General features: G+C 33.5%; 2 protein-coding genes across 2 annotated transcripts in view; one reads left to right on the forward strand and one right to left on the reverse strand.

Annotated features, from left to right (window-relative positions):
• LOC125062650 (dendritic arbor reduction protein 1) overlaps positions 1-17627 on the reverse strand; it is a 55322-nt gene extending 37695 nt beyond the window's left edge. The window contains exons 1-2 of the mRNA XM_047668700.1: positions 17500-17627; positions 14652-14717 (exon numbers count right to left, since the gene is read on the reverse strand). Coding sequence (XP_047524656.1) covers positions 14652-14717; positions 17500-17550 — 117 coding nt within the window. The 5' untranslated portion in view covers positions 17551-17627. The remainder of the gene's footprint in view (positions 1-14651; positions 14718-17499) is intronic.
• Positions 399-2215, forward strand: LOC125062649 (sodium-dependent serotonin transporter-like). Its single transcript, XM_047668699.1, has 2 exons — positions 399-1950; positions 2035-2215. The coding sequence occupies exons 1-2, from the start codon at positions 451-453 to the stop codon at positions 2194-2196; spliced, it is 1662 nt and encodes a 553-aa protein (XP_047524655.1). The 5' UTR covers positions 399-450; the 3' UTR covers positions 2197-2215.
• Positions 17628-18076: the final 449 nt, after the last annotated feature.

The raw sequence follows: 18076 nt of genomic DNA on the forward strand, positions 1-18076 counted from the left end.
GCATATTGCTGCGTTTGTTTCAGTCATAATTTTTCGTAATAGACTTTTAAGCCCGACATAGGCTGTCTGCGTGAGGATTTTCTTATACTGTCCTGAGATGAGCTTGTACGGTACAAGCAAGTGTTAATTGCGTTAATTTGGATGGATATATTTTAATTTATTAAAGAAATGAATTGCGAGCTTGAAGCGAAGTGTTTCGTCTAATTAGCAGGCGAGATAGTTAATTTATATCGTCAAATCCAGTGATCCTAAGCTCATCTCGTTGGAAAAATTTAAACAACATTGCCCTAACTTGTTTTCCCTTTGTATGACACGAATAGTAATAATGCTGATTTTATTACGAAATGAAGAGTATCAAAAGGAGTATTTAATACTAATAGAGAGTACGATAGATCGAGTTGGCTTCGAACGTTTTATAATCAAAATTGTTGAGAGTGATATTCTAAAAAAATGGAAAATACCCAGAAATATAGAAGATTGAATATCCTTATTTTACTCTGCCAGTGTATAGGCATTACTAACATTTCTACAATTCCAAATGTGTCATTTTCCGAAGGCATTTTGGGTTGTATCATATTCTTTACGTTGACTTACATTTTTCTTGGAATTCCACTTTTGTATATGGAAACTGTGATAAGTCAGTTTACGAATCGCGACTGTATTGATGTCTGGAAAATCAACCGTTGTACCTCACATGTTGGTTATATTCTAATTGTATGGCAAGTCCTGATTCTTTTATACAATCACACAGTCACATCGTTCCTTATGCACTATTTATTAATCAGCTTCGAGAGCCCCGTACCATTTTACACATGTGGGCCGTGGAGCAACAGGCAATGTAACATTTTCTATAGAAATTATACTGTGAACAAAAATTGCATTGGAAAACAACACGGTGCACCGTATTGCGAAGGTCTCTATTCGACGTACCCCGAATATCAGTACTGGAGATTTAACTTAGTCAAACTAGATGAGAAACATCAGATAGCTTGGAAGATATGCTTGGCTTCGGGAGTGATTTGTATTTTAATATATCTCAGTTGTTTCAAGAGAGAACGATCTTTGAAATGGGCTACGTACTTTTTAGCCATCTACCCAATAGCTGCTTACTCGGTGGTACTAACTGGATCATTACTTCAGAAAGGAATAGTATTCAAATTCACTGAGGCATTAGACTTCGATTTCAACGAGTTTTCGAAGAAGTTTAGAATATCTAACATAGTTCAACGTGTTGTTTACAACTTAGGCATCGGTTCTGGGGTGACATTGAATCTCTCAGCAAATTCCCCGTTCCGCACTCCTTGCCTATCCAACAGTGTTATTTGCGTGGTGATATGCACACTATTTACAATTTTAACCATCCTTACAACGGCTCTAATGACGTGTCCTTATGCGTTCGTGTTTGATGACAAACCAGAGACAATAATGAAAATACGTATGTCGTTTCTCTTTGAAAAAGTGCCAAGAATGTTATATCATTATGAGAGAAATTCGTTTTACTTAATTACCACATATAGCTGTTACACAGTGCTCGGGTTGTGTACTGATGTAATGGTATTTTACAATTTATTGGACGTTGCGGCGAAAAGAAATGACAAAATTGCGAAATACCCAGGTCTAACATGTTTTTGTGGCAACTTGGTGCTGTTTCTAATAACTATACCATTTTTTAGTTACTTCGGGATAAACATATTTACTGTCAGCTTTAGAAGGCATGTAATAACTTTTACTATATTCATAGCTATGCTTGAATGTATCGTGTTTTTGACTTGGTACGGCGTGCAAAGATTTTCAGAAGATGTACACTTTATGTTGGGAGTACAGCCGCAATTTTGTATCAAAACCGCTTGGATTCTGTCAAGTTTATTATTGGGATACTCATTCTGCAGAGAGCTGGATCACCATTTGAGAATGAACACTCAATTAATTTATGGGTCATATACCGTTTCGGTAATAATAGGACTAATGATACTAACGTTTATAGGGAAGATTGTATATGCTGCGATTACCAAACAATTACGTGAATTATTCCAGTTGGATCCGACTTGGGGTCCAAAAACTGAAGTGTTACAAAGAAGTCGGGCAATGTTTTCAGTTCAAGCAATGACTAAAGAGTATATGTATAGACAGTACCATTTGAAAGCGGGGATCCTATCGCGACAAAGGGAATCAAATGTAAGAAATAGTTTTAATTAATAAATTACTTCCCTGTGTTTAACTGCATTATCTCTCGCAACCCTTGGAACAGTGGCATTTTGGTTTTGTTTTTTTTCTTCAATTGACAAGTTGGTGATCAGCCTGAACCATTATACTATCATAATTACACTCCGAACTCTCCATTGACCGACGTTTTATTCGCCTTATTTATAATCTCTAATAAACAAAACACAACACTCTATTCTATCTGTCATCAATTTTGTATAAGGTTAGTTACATGCCTGCAAAAGTTAAAAACAAGATAGTTTTGCTAATTATAGTAGAACTTGTCCGCTCTAGACCTAGGTGCGTGCCAAAAGCAAATAGTTTAATAGGCCTATTAAAAATTACACTATTAAAGCTCGATCCTTGAAGCTTCATGTAGATGGTAAAAAATTCATATTAAAAACATTGTAATAATTTGAATTTCTAACCAGTCAATATAATACGTTTAGCCTTGAAATTTCACAATATAAGTTTTATTGAACCCCATGATCGATGGTGATCCGACATATAAATAGATAATTCATAATTCTGCTATACTTATGACTCATATAACCACTTATGTTATTAAATTAAACTGGAATTAGTTATTACGTAATTTACTATATGTGAGTCACCACCGAAAATATTGTATATTTTATTTATTCATATAGACATTTTAAATATGCAAACTTATGTCCGCATTTTGCCTTACTTATTTCGCTATTATTGATTCGAAGCTAATTTGCATAAAATTATTATTTCACGTTAGGAAAAACACAACAATAAATCTGGTTTAAATTTGAATATTAGTACTCTGTTCGAGTATTGTTTAACTTATGTACGAATGACCGACTTTAAAAAATAAATTTATTAGATGTCTGACTAGTACTCATCTTATTTATTACGTTCTGAGAGGCCATAAAAAAGAAAGTATACAGTTTCCGCCTGAGCAGCCGCCTACACGAATCTGACGGTTTGTTAACAAAAAATAGGTTTGGGCGAAAAAGTGACGCGCCAAGCTGTCTCGCCGTGGTGTCGTAAGCGCAGCGTCTGCCTCACGATTGAAATTCATAAATTATCATTTCAGCATATATTATTCTAAAGAACTTTAGTATTATTAAATGATAAAAAAATTAGTATGAGGTGTGATTTACGTTTAATTACACCTTTAGACAAACATCTTATTACGGCTACATATTTATAGATTCGATTAAATTAAAAATCGATAGCAATTCTTTAATTACATAGCGCCTTTTAATTTGTATAACTTAATTAGGTTTAACATAAAAAATATTAATGCGCTGTTGGCGTATGATTTTCTATATTTCCGGAAAATAGAAAGCTATGAAGAGCCATGTTATACGACCTAAACAGGAGGAGTAGTTCTGTGTTGCTACCATCCATATATAGCCATTAATTTTCATGACGTTTTTAAGTGAAGTTTTACTACCATTCATTTCTCGAATAAATATTGATAAAAGTATTTAGGAATCGCGACCACCCCGCGACGTCCCAAGCCGAGGTTCGAATCTCACAGGAGACGCCCTTACCCTAGTCGCGGGAAAAACGCCCATTCATTCCAAGATACGCTCGCCAAAACAGCCCGATCTGTAAAGAGCCTTAAGGCCAACAGCGAGATTCCATGAAAAAAAAACTAGGAATCGCGCATTTCCTGACATGTTTATGACATTTCTTATCTACTCTGAATAGAAAAGAGTGCGTGATCAAGTACCAGACGGAGAATTGTTTAAATGTTTATTAAAGCAATATTGTAATTATGTATGACCAAATAAGTAAGTACTAAAGCTCGACAACCGTGCGGGATCTTAAAGCTAACTAGGTCATGCTAGCATTGAACTTTCGTATTTAGTAACGATACATTTTCGATCGATTGCTTGGTGATTTTTATTGTTAACCGTATAGTTTCCCCGTGATTTGATACACAGATAAAAAGATTTTTAAAGTACCTTTGCTGCTAAAAAAATGCGCAAATGCGCATAAAGCAGAACGTACTACTAAGTACATTTACGCACGCTATCTCAGCCAGTATTAGGCAGGTAATTTTGGTGTTAACTGTATTATACTATCAAAACGAGTTGATTAACATAGAGCGTCAATAAGACGAGTGCAAATCCAGTTCGCTAAGCATTGCGTCATACATTAGAATGTTTGACCCGGCACAACGTCAACTGCACGCTCTCTGCCACCGAACTCTGCGTGCATTCCTGTCATTGTCACGATACAGTTGTCCGTTCTTAGCTGACACCTAATGCCTAAGAATATCAACCGACTCTGAGGCTTAAACACACCGGTGTACAGAGAATATGATCGATAAATATGCAGTCGACGGCAAGCAAGCATCTATGATATCGTTAAATGTTTCTTAGTAAAAGTTTAAATAGTATGTTAATTGAAATGTTTTTGTCTCCCAATGCGTAAAGACAAACGTTTCACCAGAAAACATTAAATGAATTCATTCATATTTCGGACCCTAAATGACCCTGGTTATACAATACACTATAGCGGCGTATATTATATATCATAATATACGGCGTAACTGGTAATTTAATCGTATTTTATGCTAATATTATCTTGAGCCGATCGCTTAAATAACTTTGTTAAATTGATCCGATACTGAAACTTCTCCATAAATTAGTCCTTAGGTTACCTAATAAAATGTTATTGCGTGTGTTTATCTCGAGAAACGTTGTCCAACAATGTTCGTTTTCGCAATAAATGTAAGCTCAGATTTAAAAGAAAGCTTTAATTTAACAAATTTTTGAAATACCTCGCGTTGATAACTTTGTAAAAGTGATCAAGTCACTTTACACGCAACAGTAACTTTACTGTGCTCATGGCTTTTAAATTCCATCAACATATATTGTGTTATCGTGACACGGTCACTTAAATACACCAATTGCACAATGCATAGGCTTTTGGGAAAAGTTATCGCTTAAGTTACTGTCCGTAATTTAGTAGTGGCTAATAAGGCTTTAGTTGAAAGGCATTTATCGAACGCGTTAACCTGCTGCGTGCAGTCTGCGGTATGTTTGACCAACATCTGATCGGTTTGCAGGTGCGAAACGAATAGAGAAGGCGCAATAAAAAAAAACGAGTGTGAATGTGCACGCGTTAGAAGTTATACTTTGAATTGCATTTTTCTTGTCCGTTTTAATGGTCAATTCCAATCAAAACGATATGATATGTACTAATCAATATATTTTACAATAAACACTACGTTTTTTATCACATTGGAACGGGTTTTCTCGTATAGAAATCATAATTTTAGTTTAAATAAACACGACTCTGAAAAACACTACGCCATGACAGACAATGCAACTTGTCTATAAAACAGAGCAAGCGCCAACTAGCGTCCCAGACTGTTTTACAGACGTTTGAACAGATATTCAGGGTGTCGGTTTTTTGTGACGGTGTGAGCGCGCGTCGTATAAATTAACTCCCATCATATTTCCATAACGCGCCAAAAGAAGTATAATTTCAACAATTACAGTACATTAAAAATTACAGCTTAAATACAATTTGACAGAATGTGACTATACTTTTATTAAATTACAAGAATTTCATTAATTCATATAATATGCTAGAGTCCAGAGTAATGAAAAAGATTCTTTACACGTTGATATCGTTAAAAATCACGATCTTGTACAGGCGACACAATCAAATACTGATGTAAATGCACTTTTACGTATAAATACCTGCTATACCAAAATACAAGTGACATTTCTGTTTATTACGAGGTCTACAACGCAGATCACTTTCGTCGGCGCTCACGGACCAACGCCCCCTCCCCCCGCACTTAACGCACCTAACGGTGTGTTAGGCAAAACAGAAATACCTAAAGTTCTATTAGGACTTAAAAAGGCACAAATGCATTCGCGACAGAATGTAAACCCATTTGACCTTTACGTGAATATTTACACAGTGAAGTGACAATAATATTTATCGTACATTTTATACTTTAATTCAAAATGTTATGCTTATTTTAACTGTCAATATTTATTTGGAAGATATAAATAATTCAGTTACTATTTCGATATTAATGCGGTTACATAATACTTTTAAAACTTCCTCCTCCAGACGTCCCTTCGAAGTTAAGGCATTGAAGCTAAGTAAAAAAGTATTTTACTACTTCGGGCTTCGCAACAAACAATTATGTCTTTGGAATGGAATGTTGTAAGCATAGACATAAATAAGATCAGAAATTGATGCATACGCGTCGGTGTCAACTAACGCAAAGTATTGAAAGTAATTTGAACTAATTCGTAATGATAACCATTTATGAACGAGGGTTCGGTTAAAACTTTGATCTTAATACCTTGAAATTTTGCTATAATGCTTATAAATATATTAGGTATTTTTAACCAGTCAGAAATCTTAAAACTGTGTATTAATAAATTCTGGCCGTGCAGATGCGATCACCACTGCTAAACCCTAGAATATAGAAGATGTTATTATATTGTATAATTCCGGTGGTGGCATGTCCACCACTGGAGCACCGAGCGGACCCAAGACAACTTAACGTGGTCATAATATTTCACCTCCTTCGGTGATTTGAATCTTGCTCTGCAGTCGACAGAGCAACTACACTATCGGGGCTGTCAATGTGATAATGCACATAAGTCAACGTAATAATATTAGTATTCTAACCTGCGACCATAAGTGCGCTTGTTAGAGTACCTATAAGCTACGGTGTTTGAGACTGGGCGGCCGATAAGTCGTTAGAATGTGTCAATAAGATAAGCAATGCAAATAATCGTGAAGGTATTGGTGTGTCGATGACACCTTTAACTAGGACAACTAAGATATTATGTATAAAAAAGGAATGACCATATAAAACATTTCCGCTTGTATCACTGCCCGTATTTTATGTGTCAAACCAAAATTACGTATTACATAATCAACAGTCCGATAGAAACTAAAGCAATATAATTTCCCCCTTATACAATTATGTCTTTCTGGGATAATTATGTTCATTTATTTACAAAAATATAAATCTAGATTTATAATTAGAAAAAAAAAACATGATATGATATAATATATCCTTGTATAAATGAATATAATATAAATAGTGGTGGTTGGTTAATATTTTATTCGGTAAATCATTTCTATAGTCCTTTGGTTATTAAACGTCAATAATAAAAAATAAAATAAAATAAAAATAGCCTTTATTCGAGTACACTATAACTACAGTCAAAGTTAAACGACAATATGAGAAATAATTGTTAATGGAAAACATATTTTTTGTCAAGAAAAAGAAAATTTAACGTGACGTGAAGTAAGTTGTGTAGTAAGCATTAGTCAAGAAGAGAGCGGCTGTCACGTAAAAATAAGAGTTTAGAATTTATTATCAAGATGGGGGCAAACCCTATCTAACTATAAGTCTATGTTACGTAAAGTACTCGGTCTTTTCTGATAAATTGTGTTTACTATATAAAGGGAATAGAATTTTTTTATTTAAAACATTTTAATTGGAATTAGTTTTTATGAAGAAGGGGAAAAAATCATATAGACAAGTAGTAGCTTTGCTTCTTAAAAGCCGACACAATGACAAATATTTGCATTATACGCACTGTAACGTCATAGAAATATTCGTACTGCAAGGAATTCAATTAAGATGAGCTGTTAGGATCTAAGGTTGAATTTGCCTTAGTAAGACTAAGAATAGAAGGCGTTTAATCCTGAGGTTTGAAGACCAGCAATTATTACTTCCTACTTTCTTCTATATAGATGTAATATATAGAGCTCACAATAAAGATAAATAAATGTACATACACCATAGATTACTTCTTATTTATTATTATTGCTTTTTGTATAGGTTATTACTACTTTTTGTAATTAATTCGTTCTCCATAAAATGCTAAAGCTCTGAAAATGTAGGTTAGGGCGATGCGACCCAAAATCCCCGTACACATGGGTGTGAGCGAGACTACGATATATGACCTAGAGTAACAGGTTGAGAATCCGGAAGGTACCAAGAAACCGGCTTCTCACTGCATTTTTCCATTCAATGGAAAGCTCCGCTTCGCGAACCGTTCGCTTTGATTTTGGGAATTGCTGATTTTTCTTTCAAACGTATTGTAATTATTTCAGAATAGCTGTTTACTGTAATAAAAATCGAATAATATAATTTATAAGAACATGAAAGTAATATTGACAGACGAACTAAACCCGATAAAGAAGTATTTAAAAGTGGATAATGATAAGGTCCTGGTACCCAATAATTGGGCAAATACGTTTCTGTATCTCTTTCAGTAATAACTTTCTTCTTCTCAAACCCGGTGCATCGAGTTTTTGAACGATGTGAATATAATGAAAAATCCATTATCCAGCCGGGATTAGAGCGTACGGCCTCAGTCTCGAGAAACGCGGGTTTAACCATTAGGCTGCCCAAACATTAGTGAACATAAAAATTTAATACGTCGTTATGCAGTTTAGCTGAATTTATGGTTATGAGTTAACAAACAAAATATTCTCGTTAGTAGGTCATTACGGCGCGTTTAAATCATTTCAAATGTTTCTTTTCCGCTTAGTACATATAAAAATGACATTTACAATCTTTAATTACTGTTTATTAATATATGTATATGTGTAAGTTTATTTAAAGGAATTATCTTCATGATGGCAGCATACAATCGCTGTATTGCGATGATACAGCACCAGCTCTGGGGTCATCGGTACTGTCTAAACATACGTACTAGGTATATACTTCATTTTGTTAAAAGATTATTTGCTAAACAGGTTTATGCTGTTAACGTATAAAAGCTGAAATAAATATGAAAAAGTTATTATCATTTTTAATAAAAGAACGCTAATCCGGAGACGAAAGTAATACGGTATTTTTTTCAGAAAGTCCTGGAAAATTTGACGATTCTAGTTGAATCTTAATTATATATATATAATACAGTAGAACCTCTGTAACTCGAACATCAATGCAGACACCAAAAAAATTGAGTGATATAGTTCTCATTTAGGCGGATTTTAATTCGAGTTGTAGATTTTAAGATTTATTCTGACTTACATTATTAACAAATTCTTATAGTCGTTAAATTATTTACTTTAAACTATAGACGTAAAAAGTTTCAAATTATCGGGTTGTAAAACAATTCCATGTTCGAGATAGAGGGAAAATAAGTACCAAAACAGCTCACTGATTATTCCGACTAATAGTGTTTGGATTCCGTGTAATGGAGATTTGGAGAAGAAGTTCTACATGTCGTAAAATACCTTTGTACAATATCTTATCCTGGGTAGTAGTATCCAGGATGGGTACGCCGCAAAGTCTGGCAGAAATGTGTTGTTCGTTGTAAAATAGACTTTCATACAAAGCAATAAAGATGCTTTTACATTTGAAAATATCAAGTTATAATCAAACGTTTAAGGATGAACGAGGTACTGTGTTTTATAAGACATTAGAGAATATAAACTAAACATCAAAAATATATTAGATGTCAGCCATTCCGCCATAATTTAAAAAAATATATATAAATATATATAATACTGGCAAGTCCGTATATGAAAAATTATACATTTATTTATATATTTGATGTAAATTAGAAGAATATCGCCCGCCCATAGACGTTAACTTAAGTAACGATATTGGCAAGTGGTTACAAGCCATAAATCTTTAAAACTTTATTATCGCAGTTTTAATTTTTACTTAATGATTATTAATTTCAGAATGTTTTACAATATGGATCAAACTAAGTTTCGTCAGTAAACCTAAAAATAAACTCTTCTTATCCAACTTTCAAAAGTGATTAATGGTACTGTATTTTCCTCTCGTAACTCTAATAATCAAACAAAATATTTGGGGATTATTTAACTTCAGATCTCAGTATAGTCAAGAATATCTGTTGCATTCAGTATAAGATCTTTAACATTTTGATTGCTTTTGTAAGGGGCATAGTATTAAATGAATTTCTGAAATAATTACGCGCATTTACTGGCGCTTGACTTTAATTGTAATTATCCATTAGGTAACTCTTAGATTCGAGACTCGGCGCTTAGTGCGTCGAAAATGTGTTAAAGTGCGTGCGTGAAAAATGTCTCTGAATTTTAATCTAAGTCCTACAATGCCGCATGTATGGTATGTTATGTACACCAATATCAGAAACAACATTGGTGTACCTTCCATCACAATATAGAATTTGTTCTACGTCAGTAATTTTTCTGCTACAGTATTTTACGATATCCATACATTACATGCTCGTATACATTGCTATAAAAGCATAATCGATCACGAATTGAGCGCGATCATTGTATTTGGCAGTTGAACCGTGAATCCTGTCACTATTGCCTGCATCCCCCCCCCCCAACCTTTATTATTCCATTCCCATTTACGTCGGCGCTTACGTAACTTTTTAAATCTAGTCGAGTGTGAAAAGTTCATTAATGCATACGATTTATTATATTGAGATTATATTTTTTTTACTTAGGGACTAGAATTATACATTGTTTAAGTTGGGGATGTAATGTATAGGAAGTCCCGTGTCCTATAGCAACAATTTCGTTTAAAGTTAATCTATTCATTGTTCAATGGAAAATCCTCCAATCATACATATGAAACTGTTTAGTATGGAATGGTCAGTCGCAATTATTTAAAAATCGAGTCAAATGATTATATAATAATCCAATTATATTTCATATTATTTAATTTTTAAATAGAGAAACGATTGCATGGTTTGCGAACAATGCAGAGCGAGCCGCTCTAATGGGGCGGATAATATCATTTTACACGAATGAGAGCTCAAATACACGCATCATTATTTAGGTTCGAATTTATCTAATACTCTAAAAAAATATTATAGTTAAACTAGAAACTATTTAATAAATGTTACTGAAAAAAACATGTTTTCTTAGATTTGTGTTTCTATGAACTTGAACTCTCGTATCGTATTTACTGCGAAATGCCATTCCTGTTTGTGCAAATAAAATTATATCTTAATCTACTTGACTAGAAAGTGTCCTAATTGTGATATATAATACACCCAAAATAAACCGCTTTTTGTATTAGAGTCGATAACACTTGCTTTTGCCCCGGAGTATATAAAAATTAGATAATGTATTCATTCACATATCGCAACTATAGCCTATGTAACTTAGGAAGTATGAAGCATCCTACTTGTGAATGAAATTCAGTGTTTATAAAGTCAGCCCTAGATTACATCCTAATAAGTAACAATGTCTATTATTGCTTAAATATATCTTCATAAATGTCTTTATATCGACATCATAGAAAATCAACATTAACTATACAGTATATCGTCCTTCATGTAAAGTATTGCATTAGATTTTAATCAAAATAATCAGAGGGGACCTCACGTGAATGAACACTGTAATAAATACAAACTTGTGACTTCCTCTGTCCGCTTCAATGATTACTATTCTGAATTAAAGTATCAAGGGTTAGTAGGTTGCAAAACAAACATATAGGATATCTATGACCTAGTAATATATTAATCTATTGGCGTTCCCGCCATTAATCACTGTCATCGGTGTCTACCAATGTTTGCTACTTCTTTCACTCTTTTTCTTCACTCTTAATTACGCGCATAGAAAAGATATGTTTTTTTTGTTCACGAATTGCAGTTGTTCAATTATGTCATTTAAAGTTAAATTCTAATTTTGTTATCTGTTCAGCTGCATTTGGACAATCGTATGGCAGTACCCTTCGGCACCCAAGTAACATTCGAGATGTGGTATTACCATATCTCGATACATCTCGATGCCTTGTAACATCTGGATCTAGAAGGTCAATAACGTTTAAAAACTTTACACAACTATACGGATGTACCCCGACTATTACCACCCTGTTCAGCTTTATATGATGCGTAAGATCCAGGTAATAAGGCGTTGTGAGAGGGCAGAGATAATAGATATGTAAACAATAAACGGATATTACTGCAGAATACCTGCTACATCTAGCATGTGTAACCCACACGGTTCCTGAACAAGAAATGGAAAGTCACCAGCCCTGCGATTCTGTAACTCACTTTTCGAACTCACACAGCGGTTTTCGCATCGGCGGTCGCTCTCAAATCAGTCGTGAAGCAGTCATTTTATGATTTGGCGTTCTGAAAAGGTGGGAGCTTGTATTTTATTGAGTGAAAAGTGAGTTACAGAATCGCAGGGCAGAAATAACAGGAACAAAAATAAGTAGACTGTAACTGTGGTTCTGCAACACCTAGCATCACTAATTCTGACTGTCCTTGGTAAAGAGTAAGAATATTTTCATTAATTAATTAGCTTCTTAATTGGATTTACTATGTAAAAACGTAACTACGCAATCGAGTTCCACCCCGGATGAGTTGAAACAGCATAAGCGTAAATTATTCATAATTTACAATTAATTGTAAAAAAATCTCGATATAATCAAACGCTCTGTTCGATTTACCGATTACACCTTGTTATACAATTATAATTATTGTAATGAACACACGTCACATATAAGCGAAGAGCAGCGATGCGTGTACGCAGCCCCTCGCGTGTCTGTTGATAACAGAAACCACTTTTTTACTCACACAAGGCCTTCTTGCTTTATCAAATCAATAAATAATCGGAAATTATGCATTTTATTACGAAAATGATTCATAAACCTATCAGTATGAATTGCAAATTATCGTTTCGGAAATTAAAAATTAAGCACATGCAGTCCAAGTTAAGTGACGTGTTAAAAAAAATATTGCAATATTTATGATTGGAAACGTATTTTATATTCCACTAACAAACCTACAAGGTTGTTTTTCTGGAGTTAAGGCAAAAGAACGCCATTTTTTTTTCGGAAATATTAGTAGAATGGTGTGATATATGGGATAGGATGTGGCTGAAAATTAAAATAGGTAATTTCAATCAAACTACAGCAAGATAAATAATGATCTGAAACTCCCCAATGTGGTATGGGGGTAAACGTTTGTGCATCTGTGTCATAATAGAATTACCTTTTTCAAGTAGGTGATCTGTCTCGTACAGGGTTTTTGTTTCGTCGGGCATTGTCTCAGAAGCCAATTGGCAATAAAATATATGTTATCATTGACCAATAAAATAGTCCTACGAGTTCTGTCATCAGTCGATTTTTATATGCATAAAAAGCGCATTTGTCAATTAATTTCTAAAATCTATTCGTACCTCGATGCACTAAAATCTCCAAACCTCCAAACCCCTTTACGCAAATTTGGCCATATTAGACTGCCCCTAGTTTGAGTTGACCTTCATAGAGCATTCGTTATACGAAGTAAATCGTCATTGTCAATCTATTCTAAGTAAATGAAGAAAGTTCGATTTTTAAAATAGTAAACATATTTTAACAACACATTTTTTTCATGTGAACAAGACAAGTCAAGTGACATGTATGTTTTTAATGAGAATAAACTTCTTTAAACCTAACATTAGTCAATCGAAGCCATTCCCATGCACGACACGGTGACTGCTCACAATCCCCGCACTTATAAACCGTGTAAATTGTGCCCACTGCCCACACAATTTAACTACTAATGTGTTTGATAGCTATTATACCAACCAGGAAATTAGTCAAACATTAGCAATTAATTTTGTCCAACTACGGTCAAAAGATTTTTTTTAAATCATTGAATATTTGAAACTAAAGTTCTTATATGAATAGTAATAGTCTGTGGACTGGAACTAAAACTATACAAACAATAATTTATTTGCCGAATTGCGAAAATAATTGCTGTGCGACAAATACTTTGAAATCCTCGGTAGGATCGATAGAGTGTCTAAATCACCTGTGTACTCCAAAATGTGTTTTTAAAAATTTGTATCTATATAGCAATAATATAATAGCAAAATTCGAAGACGGCTGGACCAATTTATTTTATAAGGGGTTTATATGGATATAAAAATTTGAAATATTTAGATTTATTTGGTACTTTTATTCCGGAATAGCGAACTGTCTTTATGTTTTGCTATGCGCAAGTCGTTCTATATGTTGGTATGTAGCTACTAAAATGTAAGGCTAAGTAGGAAATCATATTAAGGCGAAATGAACTTCGAGGGAGCTTATATTAATTATAACTATAATTGGGTGAAATAAAATTTGAATCAAAAATATAACAAACTGAGATTCATTACGTTATATAATTTGGATATATTATATCATAACATTTCTGTTTTATAAACGATGATAATATTTTTCTGCTAATGGAATAATGCCTATATAGAACTTACTATTTAAATATAATACGCGACGAAACTATTTATTACACATACTTATTCAATCAGTGTATATTCTTGTGATATGCTTCGGAATGTATTGACCACTTTTCAATTGTAACAATTTAGTAAGCGATATATAATACTATCACATACTACAAAGACTTATAGAAAGGGAAATTAGATATTTTACCCAAATAAACATTTTACTACCCAACAGCCAAACATTTCATTTATAACTAAGTTTTTTTTAGTTCTTTGCTTCGTTCGCTTTGACTCACCTGCATCTGAAACCAGGTATCCAGCAGACCGTGTGGAGCGCCCCAACGGCCGCCGCCAGGGACTATCTGAAAAGAAAAACTTTAGTATGTATTTAATAAATCAACAATGCCAGTTCGTACACTGTAATTTTCATATAGTGACATCAGTAGACTAATGGGAAAATGTGTTATAATAGCAAGGGACTCTAGTATTCCCAGGCACATTATAAAGTATTACCCTTGTTTAAATAACTACCTATACTATTAATTTGTACTTGGTCAGTTCTCATAAATCCGTCTGCATATCTATATATATATAAAAAACTCAAAAAGTTCTGCACCGATCGAGCTGAAATTTTGGCAGGATATATAATCCGCATCAAGGATTGCTTTTATCTTTTTATCATTTTTTTTTTGTTTTTTCCCACAAGTGTTGCAAAATTAAACTTATATGAGATGTTTTCATGGTTTCTCATTTCTCAACCATTCAATCACAATGTGCTACAGCGCAGCGTGGCAGGGAATAGCTAGTTTATAATAATTATTTTACTATAAGAAACAATTACCCATTGAAGATTTATGTATCTGTTTCATGATAATTTTGTCAATCAAAAAGGCAAGTAGGTGATCAGCCCCTTGTAGCTAACATACGCCGTCGTCGTTTTGGGTCTAAAGCAAGCAGGTTTCCTCACGATGTTTTCCTCCACCGTTCGAGAAAATGTTTAATGCGCACGCACATAGACATACGTACATACGTACATACATAGACAGAAAGCCTATTCGTGCACAGCCAGGGATCGAACCTTAGGTAGGTAACCTAGCCATCTTACGGATGAGAGTCGCACGCTGAAGCAAATAGGCCAACACTGCTCAACACTGAATTGAAGCTTATAGCGAATTTATTGTTTAGATTGTTACACTCTACGCAATAAAATAATGTTAAATTTAATACATTGATAAAAAAATAGTTAGCCGTTATTATTAGGTATGAGTTCTAAGTGCTTAACAGTCCAATTTAAATTGTCACTTATACATATATAGAAATGAGACAACACAGGAAACCGAAGAGCTTGCACTACCTCGGACAAAGATTTAGTCTAGCTATTCAAAGGGGGAACGCTGCCAGTATCTTCGGAAACTTGCCTAAACTTTTTATATTTTAAGGTTAGTTATTGTTTTTATTGTTCTTTTTTTTGTATTTATAAGCTAGGTTAATCTATCATCTTTCATATATAGAAAGTAGATGGTATTATAGAGAATATTAATTTATTGCTGATTTATTCTGCTACAGTGGTTGTACGTGTAAGTTTCCACTGTCACTAAGTTTTCATAGAAAATCCATTAGTAATAAATTTTCATCCAAAATATGTCAACTATCAACAATAAATTTCGTCTTGTGAATGTAAAATTATACGACTTTTATTATTGTTTTAATATATTAATGATTCAACGATGAATTATTAATGAAATTGACTTTATCTTCGAATTTCTACCGCACATGAATCAATGTTTATATGACTGTAGGCATAATAGTTCGCAGCTTATTCCGCAGCATTTATTAATTGCTATTTAATGAATGAACAAAATGCCAGACGAATAAATTTGGGTTTAGAGCAAACTTTTTAGCGAAATAAATCAAAATCTTTACTACATTAGTTTTAAATATGTATTTGAAAATATTATTAATTTATGTACTATCACTTCATCTGTCAAATCGGTCTACTGGTTTTATTTCTTGATGATACTCTCAAGTCAATTATTGTTATATATAAGAAATTTGACTTTATTAATTTTTAACTAACGAAAAAATTAATTAATTTAAATTGAAAAATATATATTTTAAGAATTTTAAACTGATTGATAAAATATAATACTTTTAAGCCAGTTATTGTAGGTACCTAATAGTAAATATAATTAATATTTATGTATTAAGCGCGTACCTGTCGCCGTCGGATGATTGTCGTTGATGTCTTTCTCAGGGGCCTACTTAACTCGTCGAAATTTAACATCAATAAGGTTCTTTAAATAGTAAAAAAGTTAATTCATTGTATAATCTGTTTATTCCTATTGCTGAGAAGCAATCTTTGGTTATTTTTTACTTAAATTATTCCAATTAGTATCTAAATTATCATAGATATTTTCTCGTGCTGTTTGTATTATTTGAATTCATTATAGAACGACCGTGAGGTCGAAAATAATTAGTTTGCCGAGGAATATTTTACAACATAGATATTTCATTCAGTTAAAGTGGAAAGCATTGATGTTATCTAAACAAACTAACCTGATCCCTTTGATATATTGATTTCATTGGTTTATTATTTGATATAGTACAATAACGTCCGTAATTTCTACTTAATCTATGATCGAGTAAATAAATATCTTCCGACGGAAAACCCCTTCAATTTAAACCAATTTCCGAATAGATTTTAAAATATATATATATCACTCACTTATAATTGCTTAACAAACTTAGTGGACAACCACTTGCACTTAAAAAAATAATAATTATGAAGTTACAAAGTTTTACACACATTCATTTGCGATACAAGTCGATGAAATTATTAATAAATTAATTTACCGGTTAATTTGCGCGGTTTTATTTGTTGTTGAAGGTAGCATATTTATTTTTGAGTTAAACTTACTAACCGAAATGAATCTTTGATATAAGAGTGTTAAAATTATTTAGTTTTGATTTGGTTTCACTTTTTAATTAAATATAAATCCACACAAAAATATCGTATAGCAAAATCTATGTCGATTTTTCATATCACAGTAAAAGTTGTGATAATAGACACGTGCCGTATTTTCGTCGACACCATTCCAGCTAAAACACAGGTCGCATAAATCACTGATCCATTGCCACTCATACCTGGTCTCCCACAAGGTCCTCGGCAGCTGTGATCGCGCAGCAGGCCTCCATTCCCGGCAACGGCCGGGTTACAACACGGTACAAGCGCAAAACGTGCGCAAAGCGGGCGCACGCCTGCGCGCACTAACTGCGCGGGAACAACTACGTTCCGAGCCGCGGCCTGCGTGCGTGATAGCGCCACGACCTCCTTCGCGGGGTTGCAAGAAAGTGATTAGGCTGTTGCACGACTGATAACGCGCAGCCCACTACTTCATATTGTCCCTCGACGTAATAAGCTCAATTGAAAGTTGTCTAGGCAATGCTTTTATGAAATTTTCATCAGATTTACGTAATTTTATATTTTGACGCTTTTTTTTTAATTGATAATGCTTTGAGGCGTTGCGGAAAACCAGGATCGATATCTAGATTTTATTTATATTTATACCAGACATGAAAATAAATTAACTATTTTGGTAAAAAATAAGTTACAGTACTGGTAGAGTAGTATTAAATGTTAACAGGATTTTTATTTTTTGCATTTAAAAATAGTTGAAGTTTATTACGGCTTTCATTGTACAGTAGAAACAGAATAAACTGG

Source organism: Pieris napi, chromosome Z (assembly GCF_905475465.1).
Source record: "Pieris napi chromosome Z, ilPieNapi1.2, whole genome shotgun sequence".
NCBI classification, from domain to species: domain Eukaryota; kingdom Metazoa; phylum Arthropoda; class Insecta; order Lepidoptera; family Pieridae; genus Pieris; species Pieris napi.

Coding starts and splice junctions, on each gene's coding strand:
- LOC125062649 (XM_047668699.1), top strand. CDS start 451: ATGGAAAATACCCAGAAATATAGAAGATTGAATATCCTTATTTTACTC. Junction 1,951..2,034: donor ATGGGTCATATACCGTTTCG/GTAATAATAGGA, acceptor GAATTATTCCAG/TTGGATCCGACTTGGGGTCC.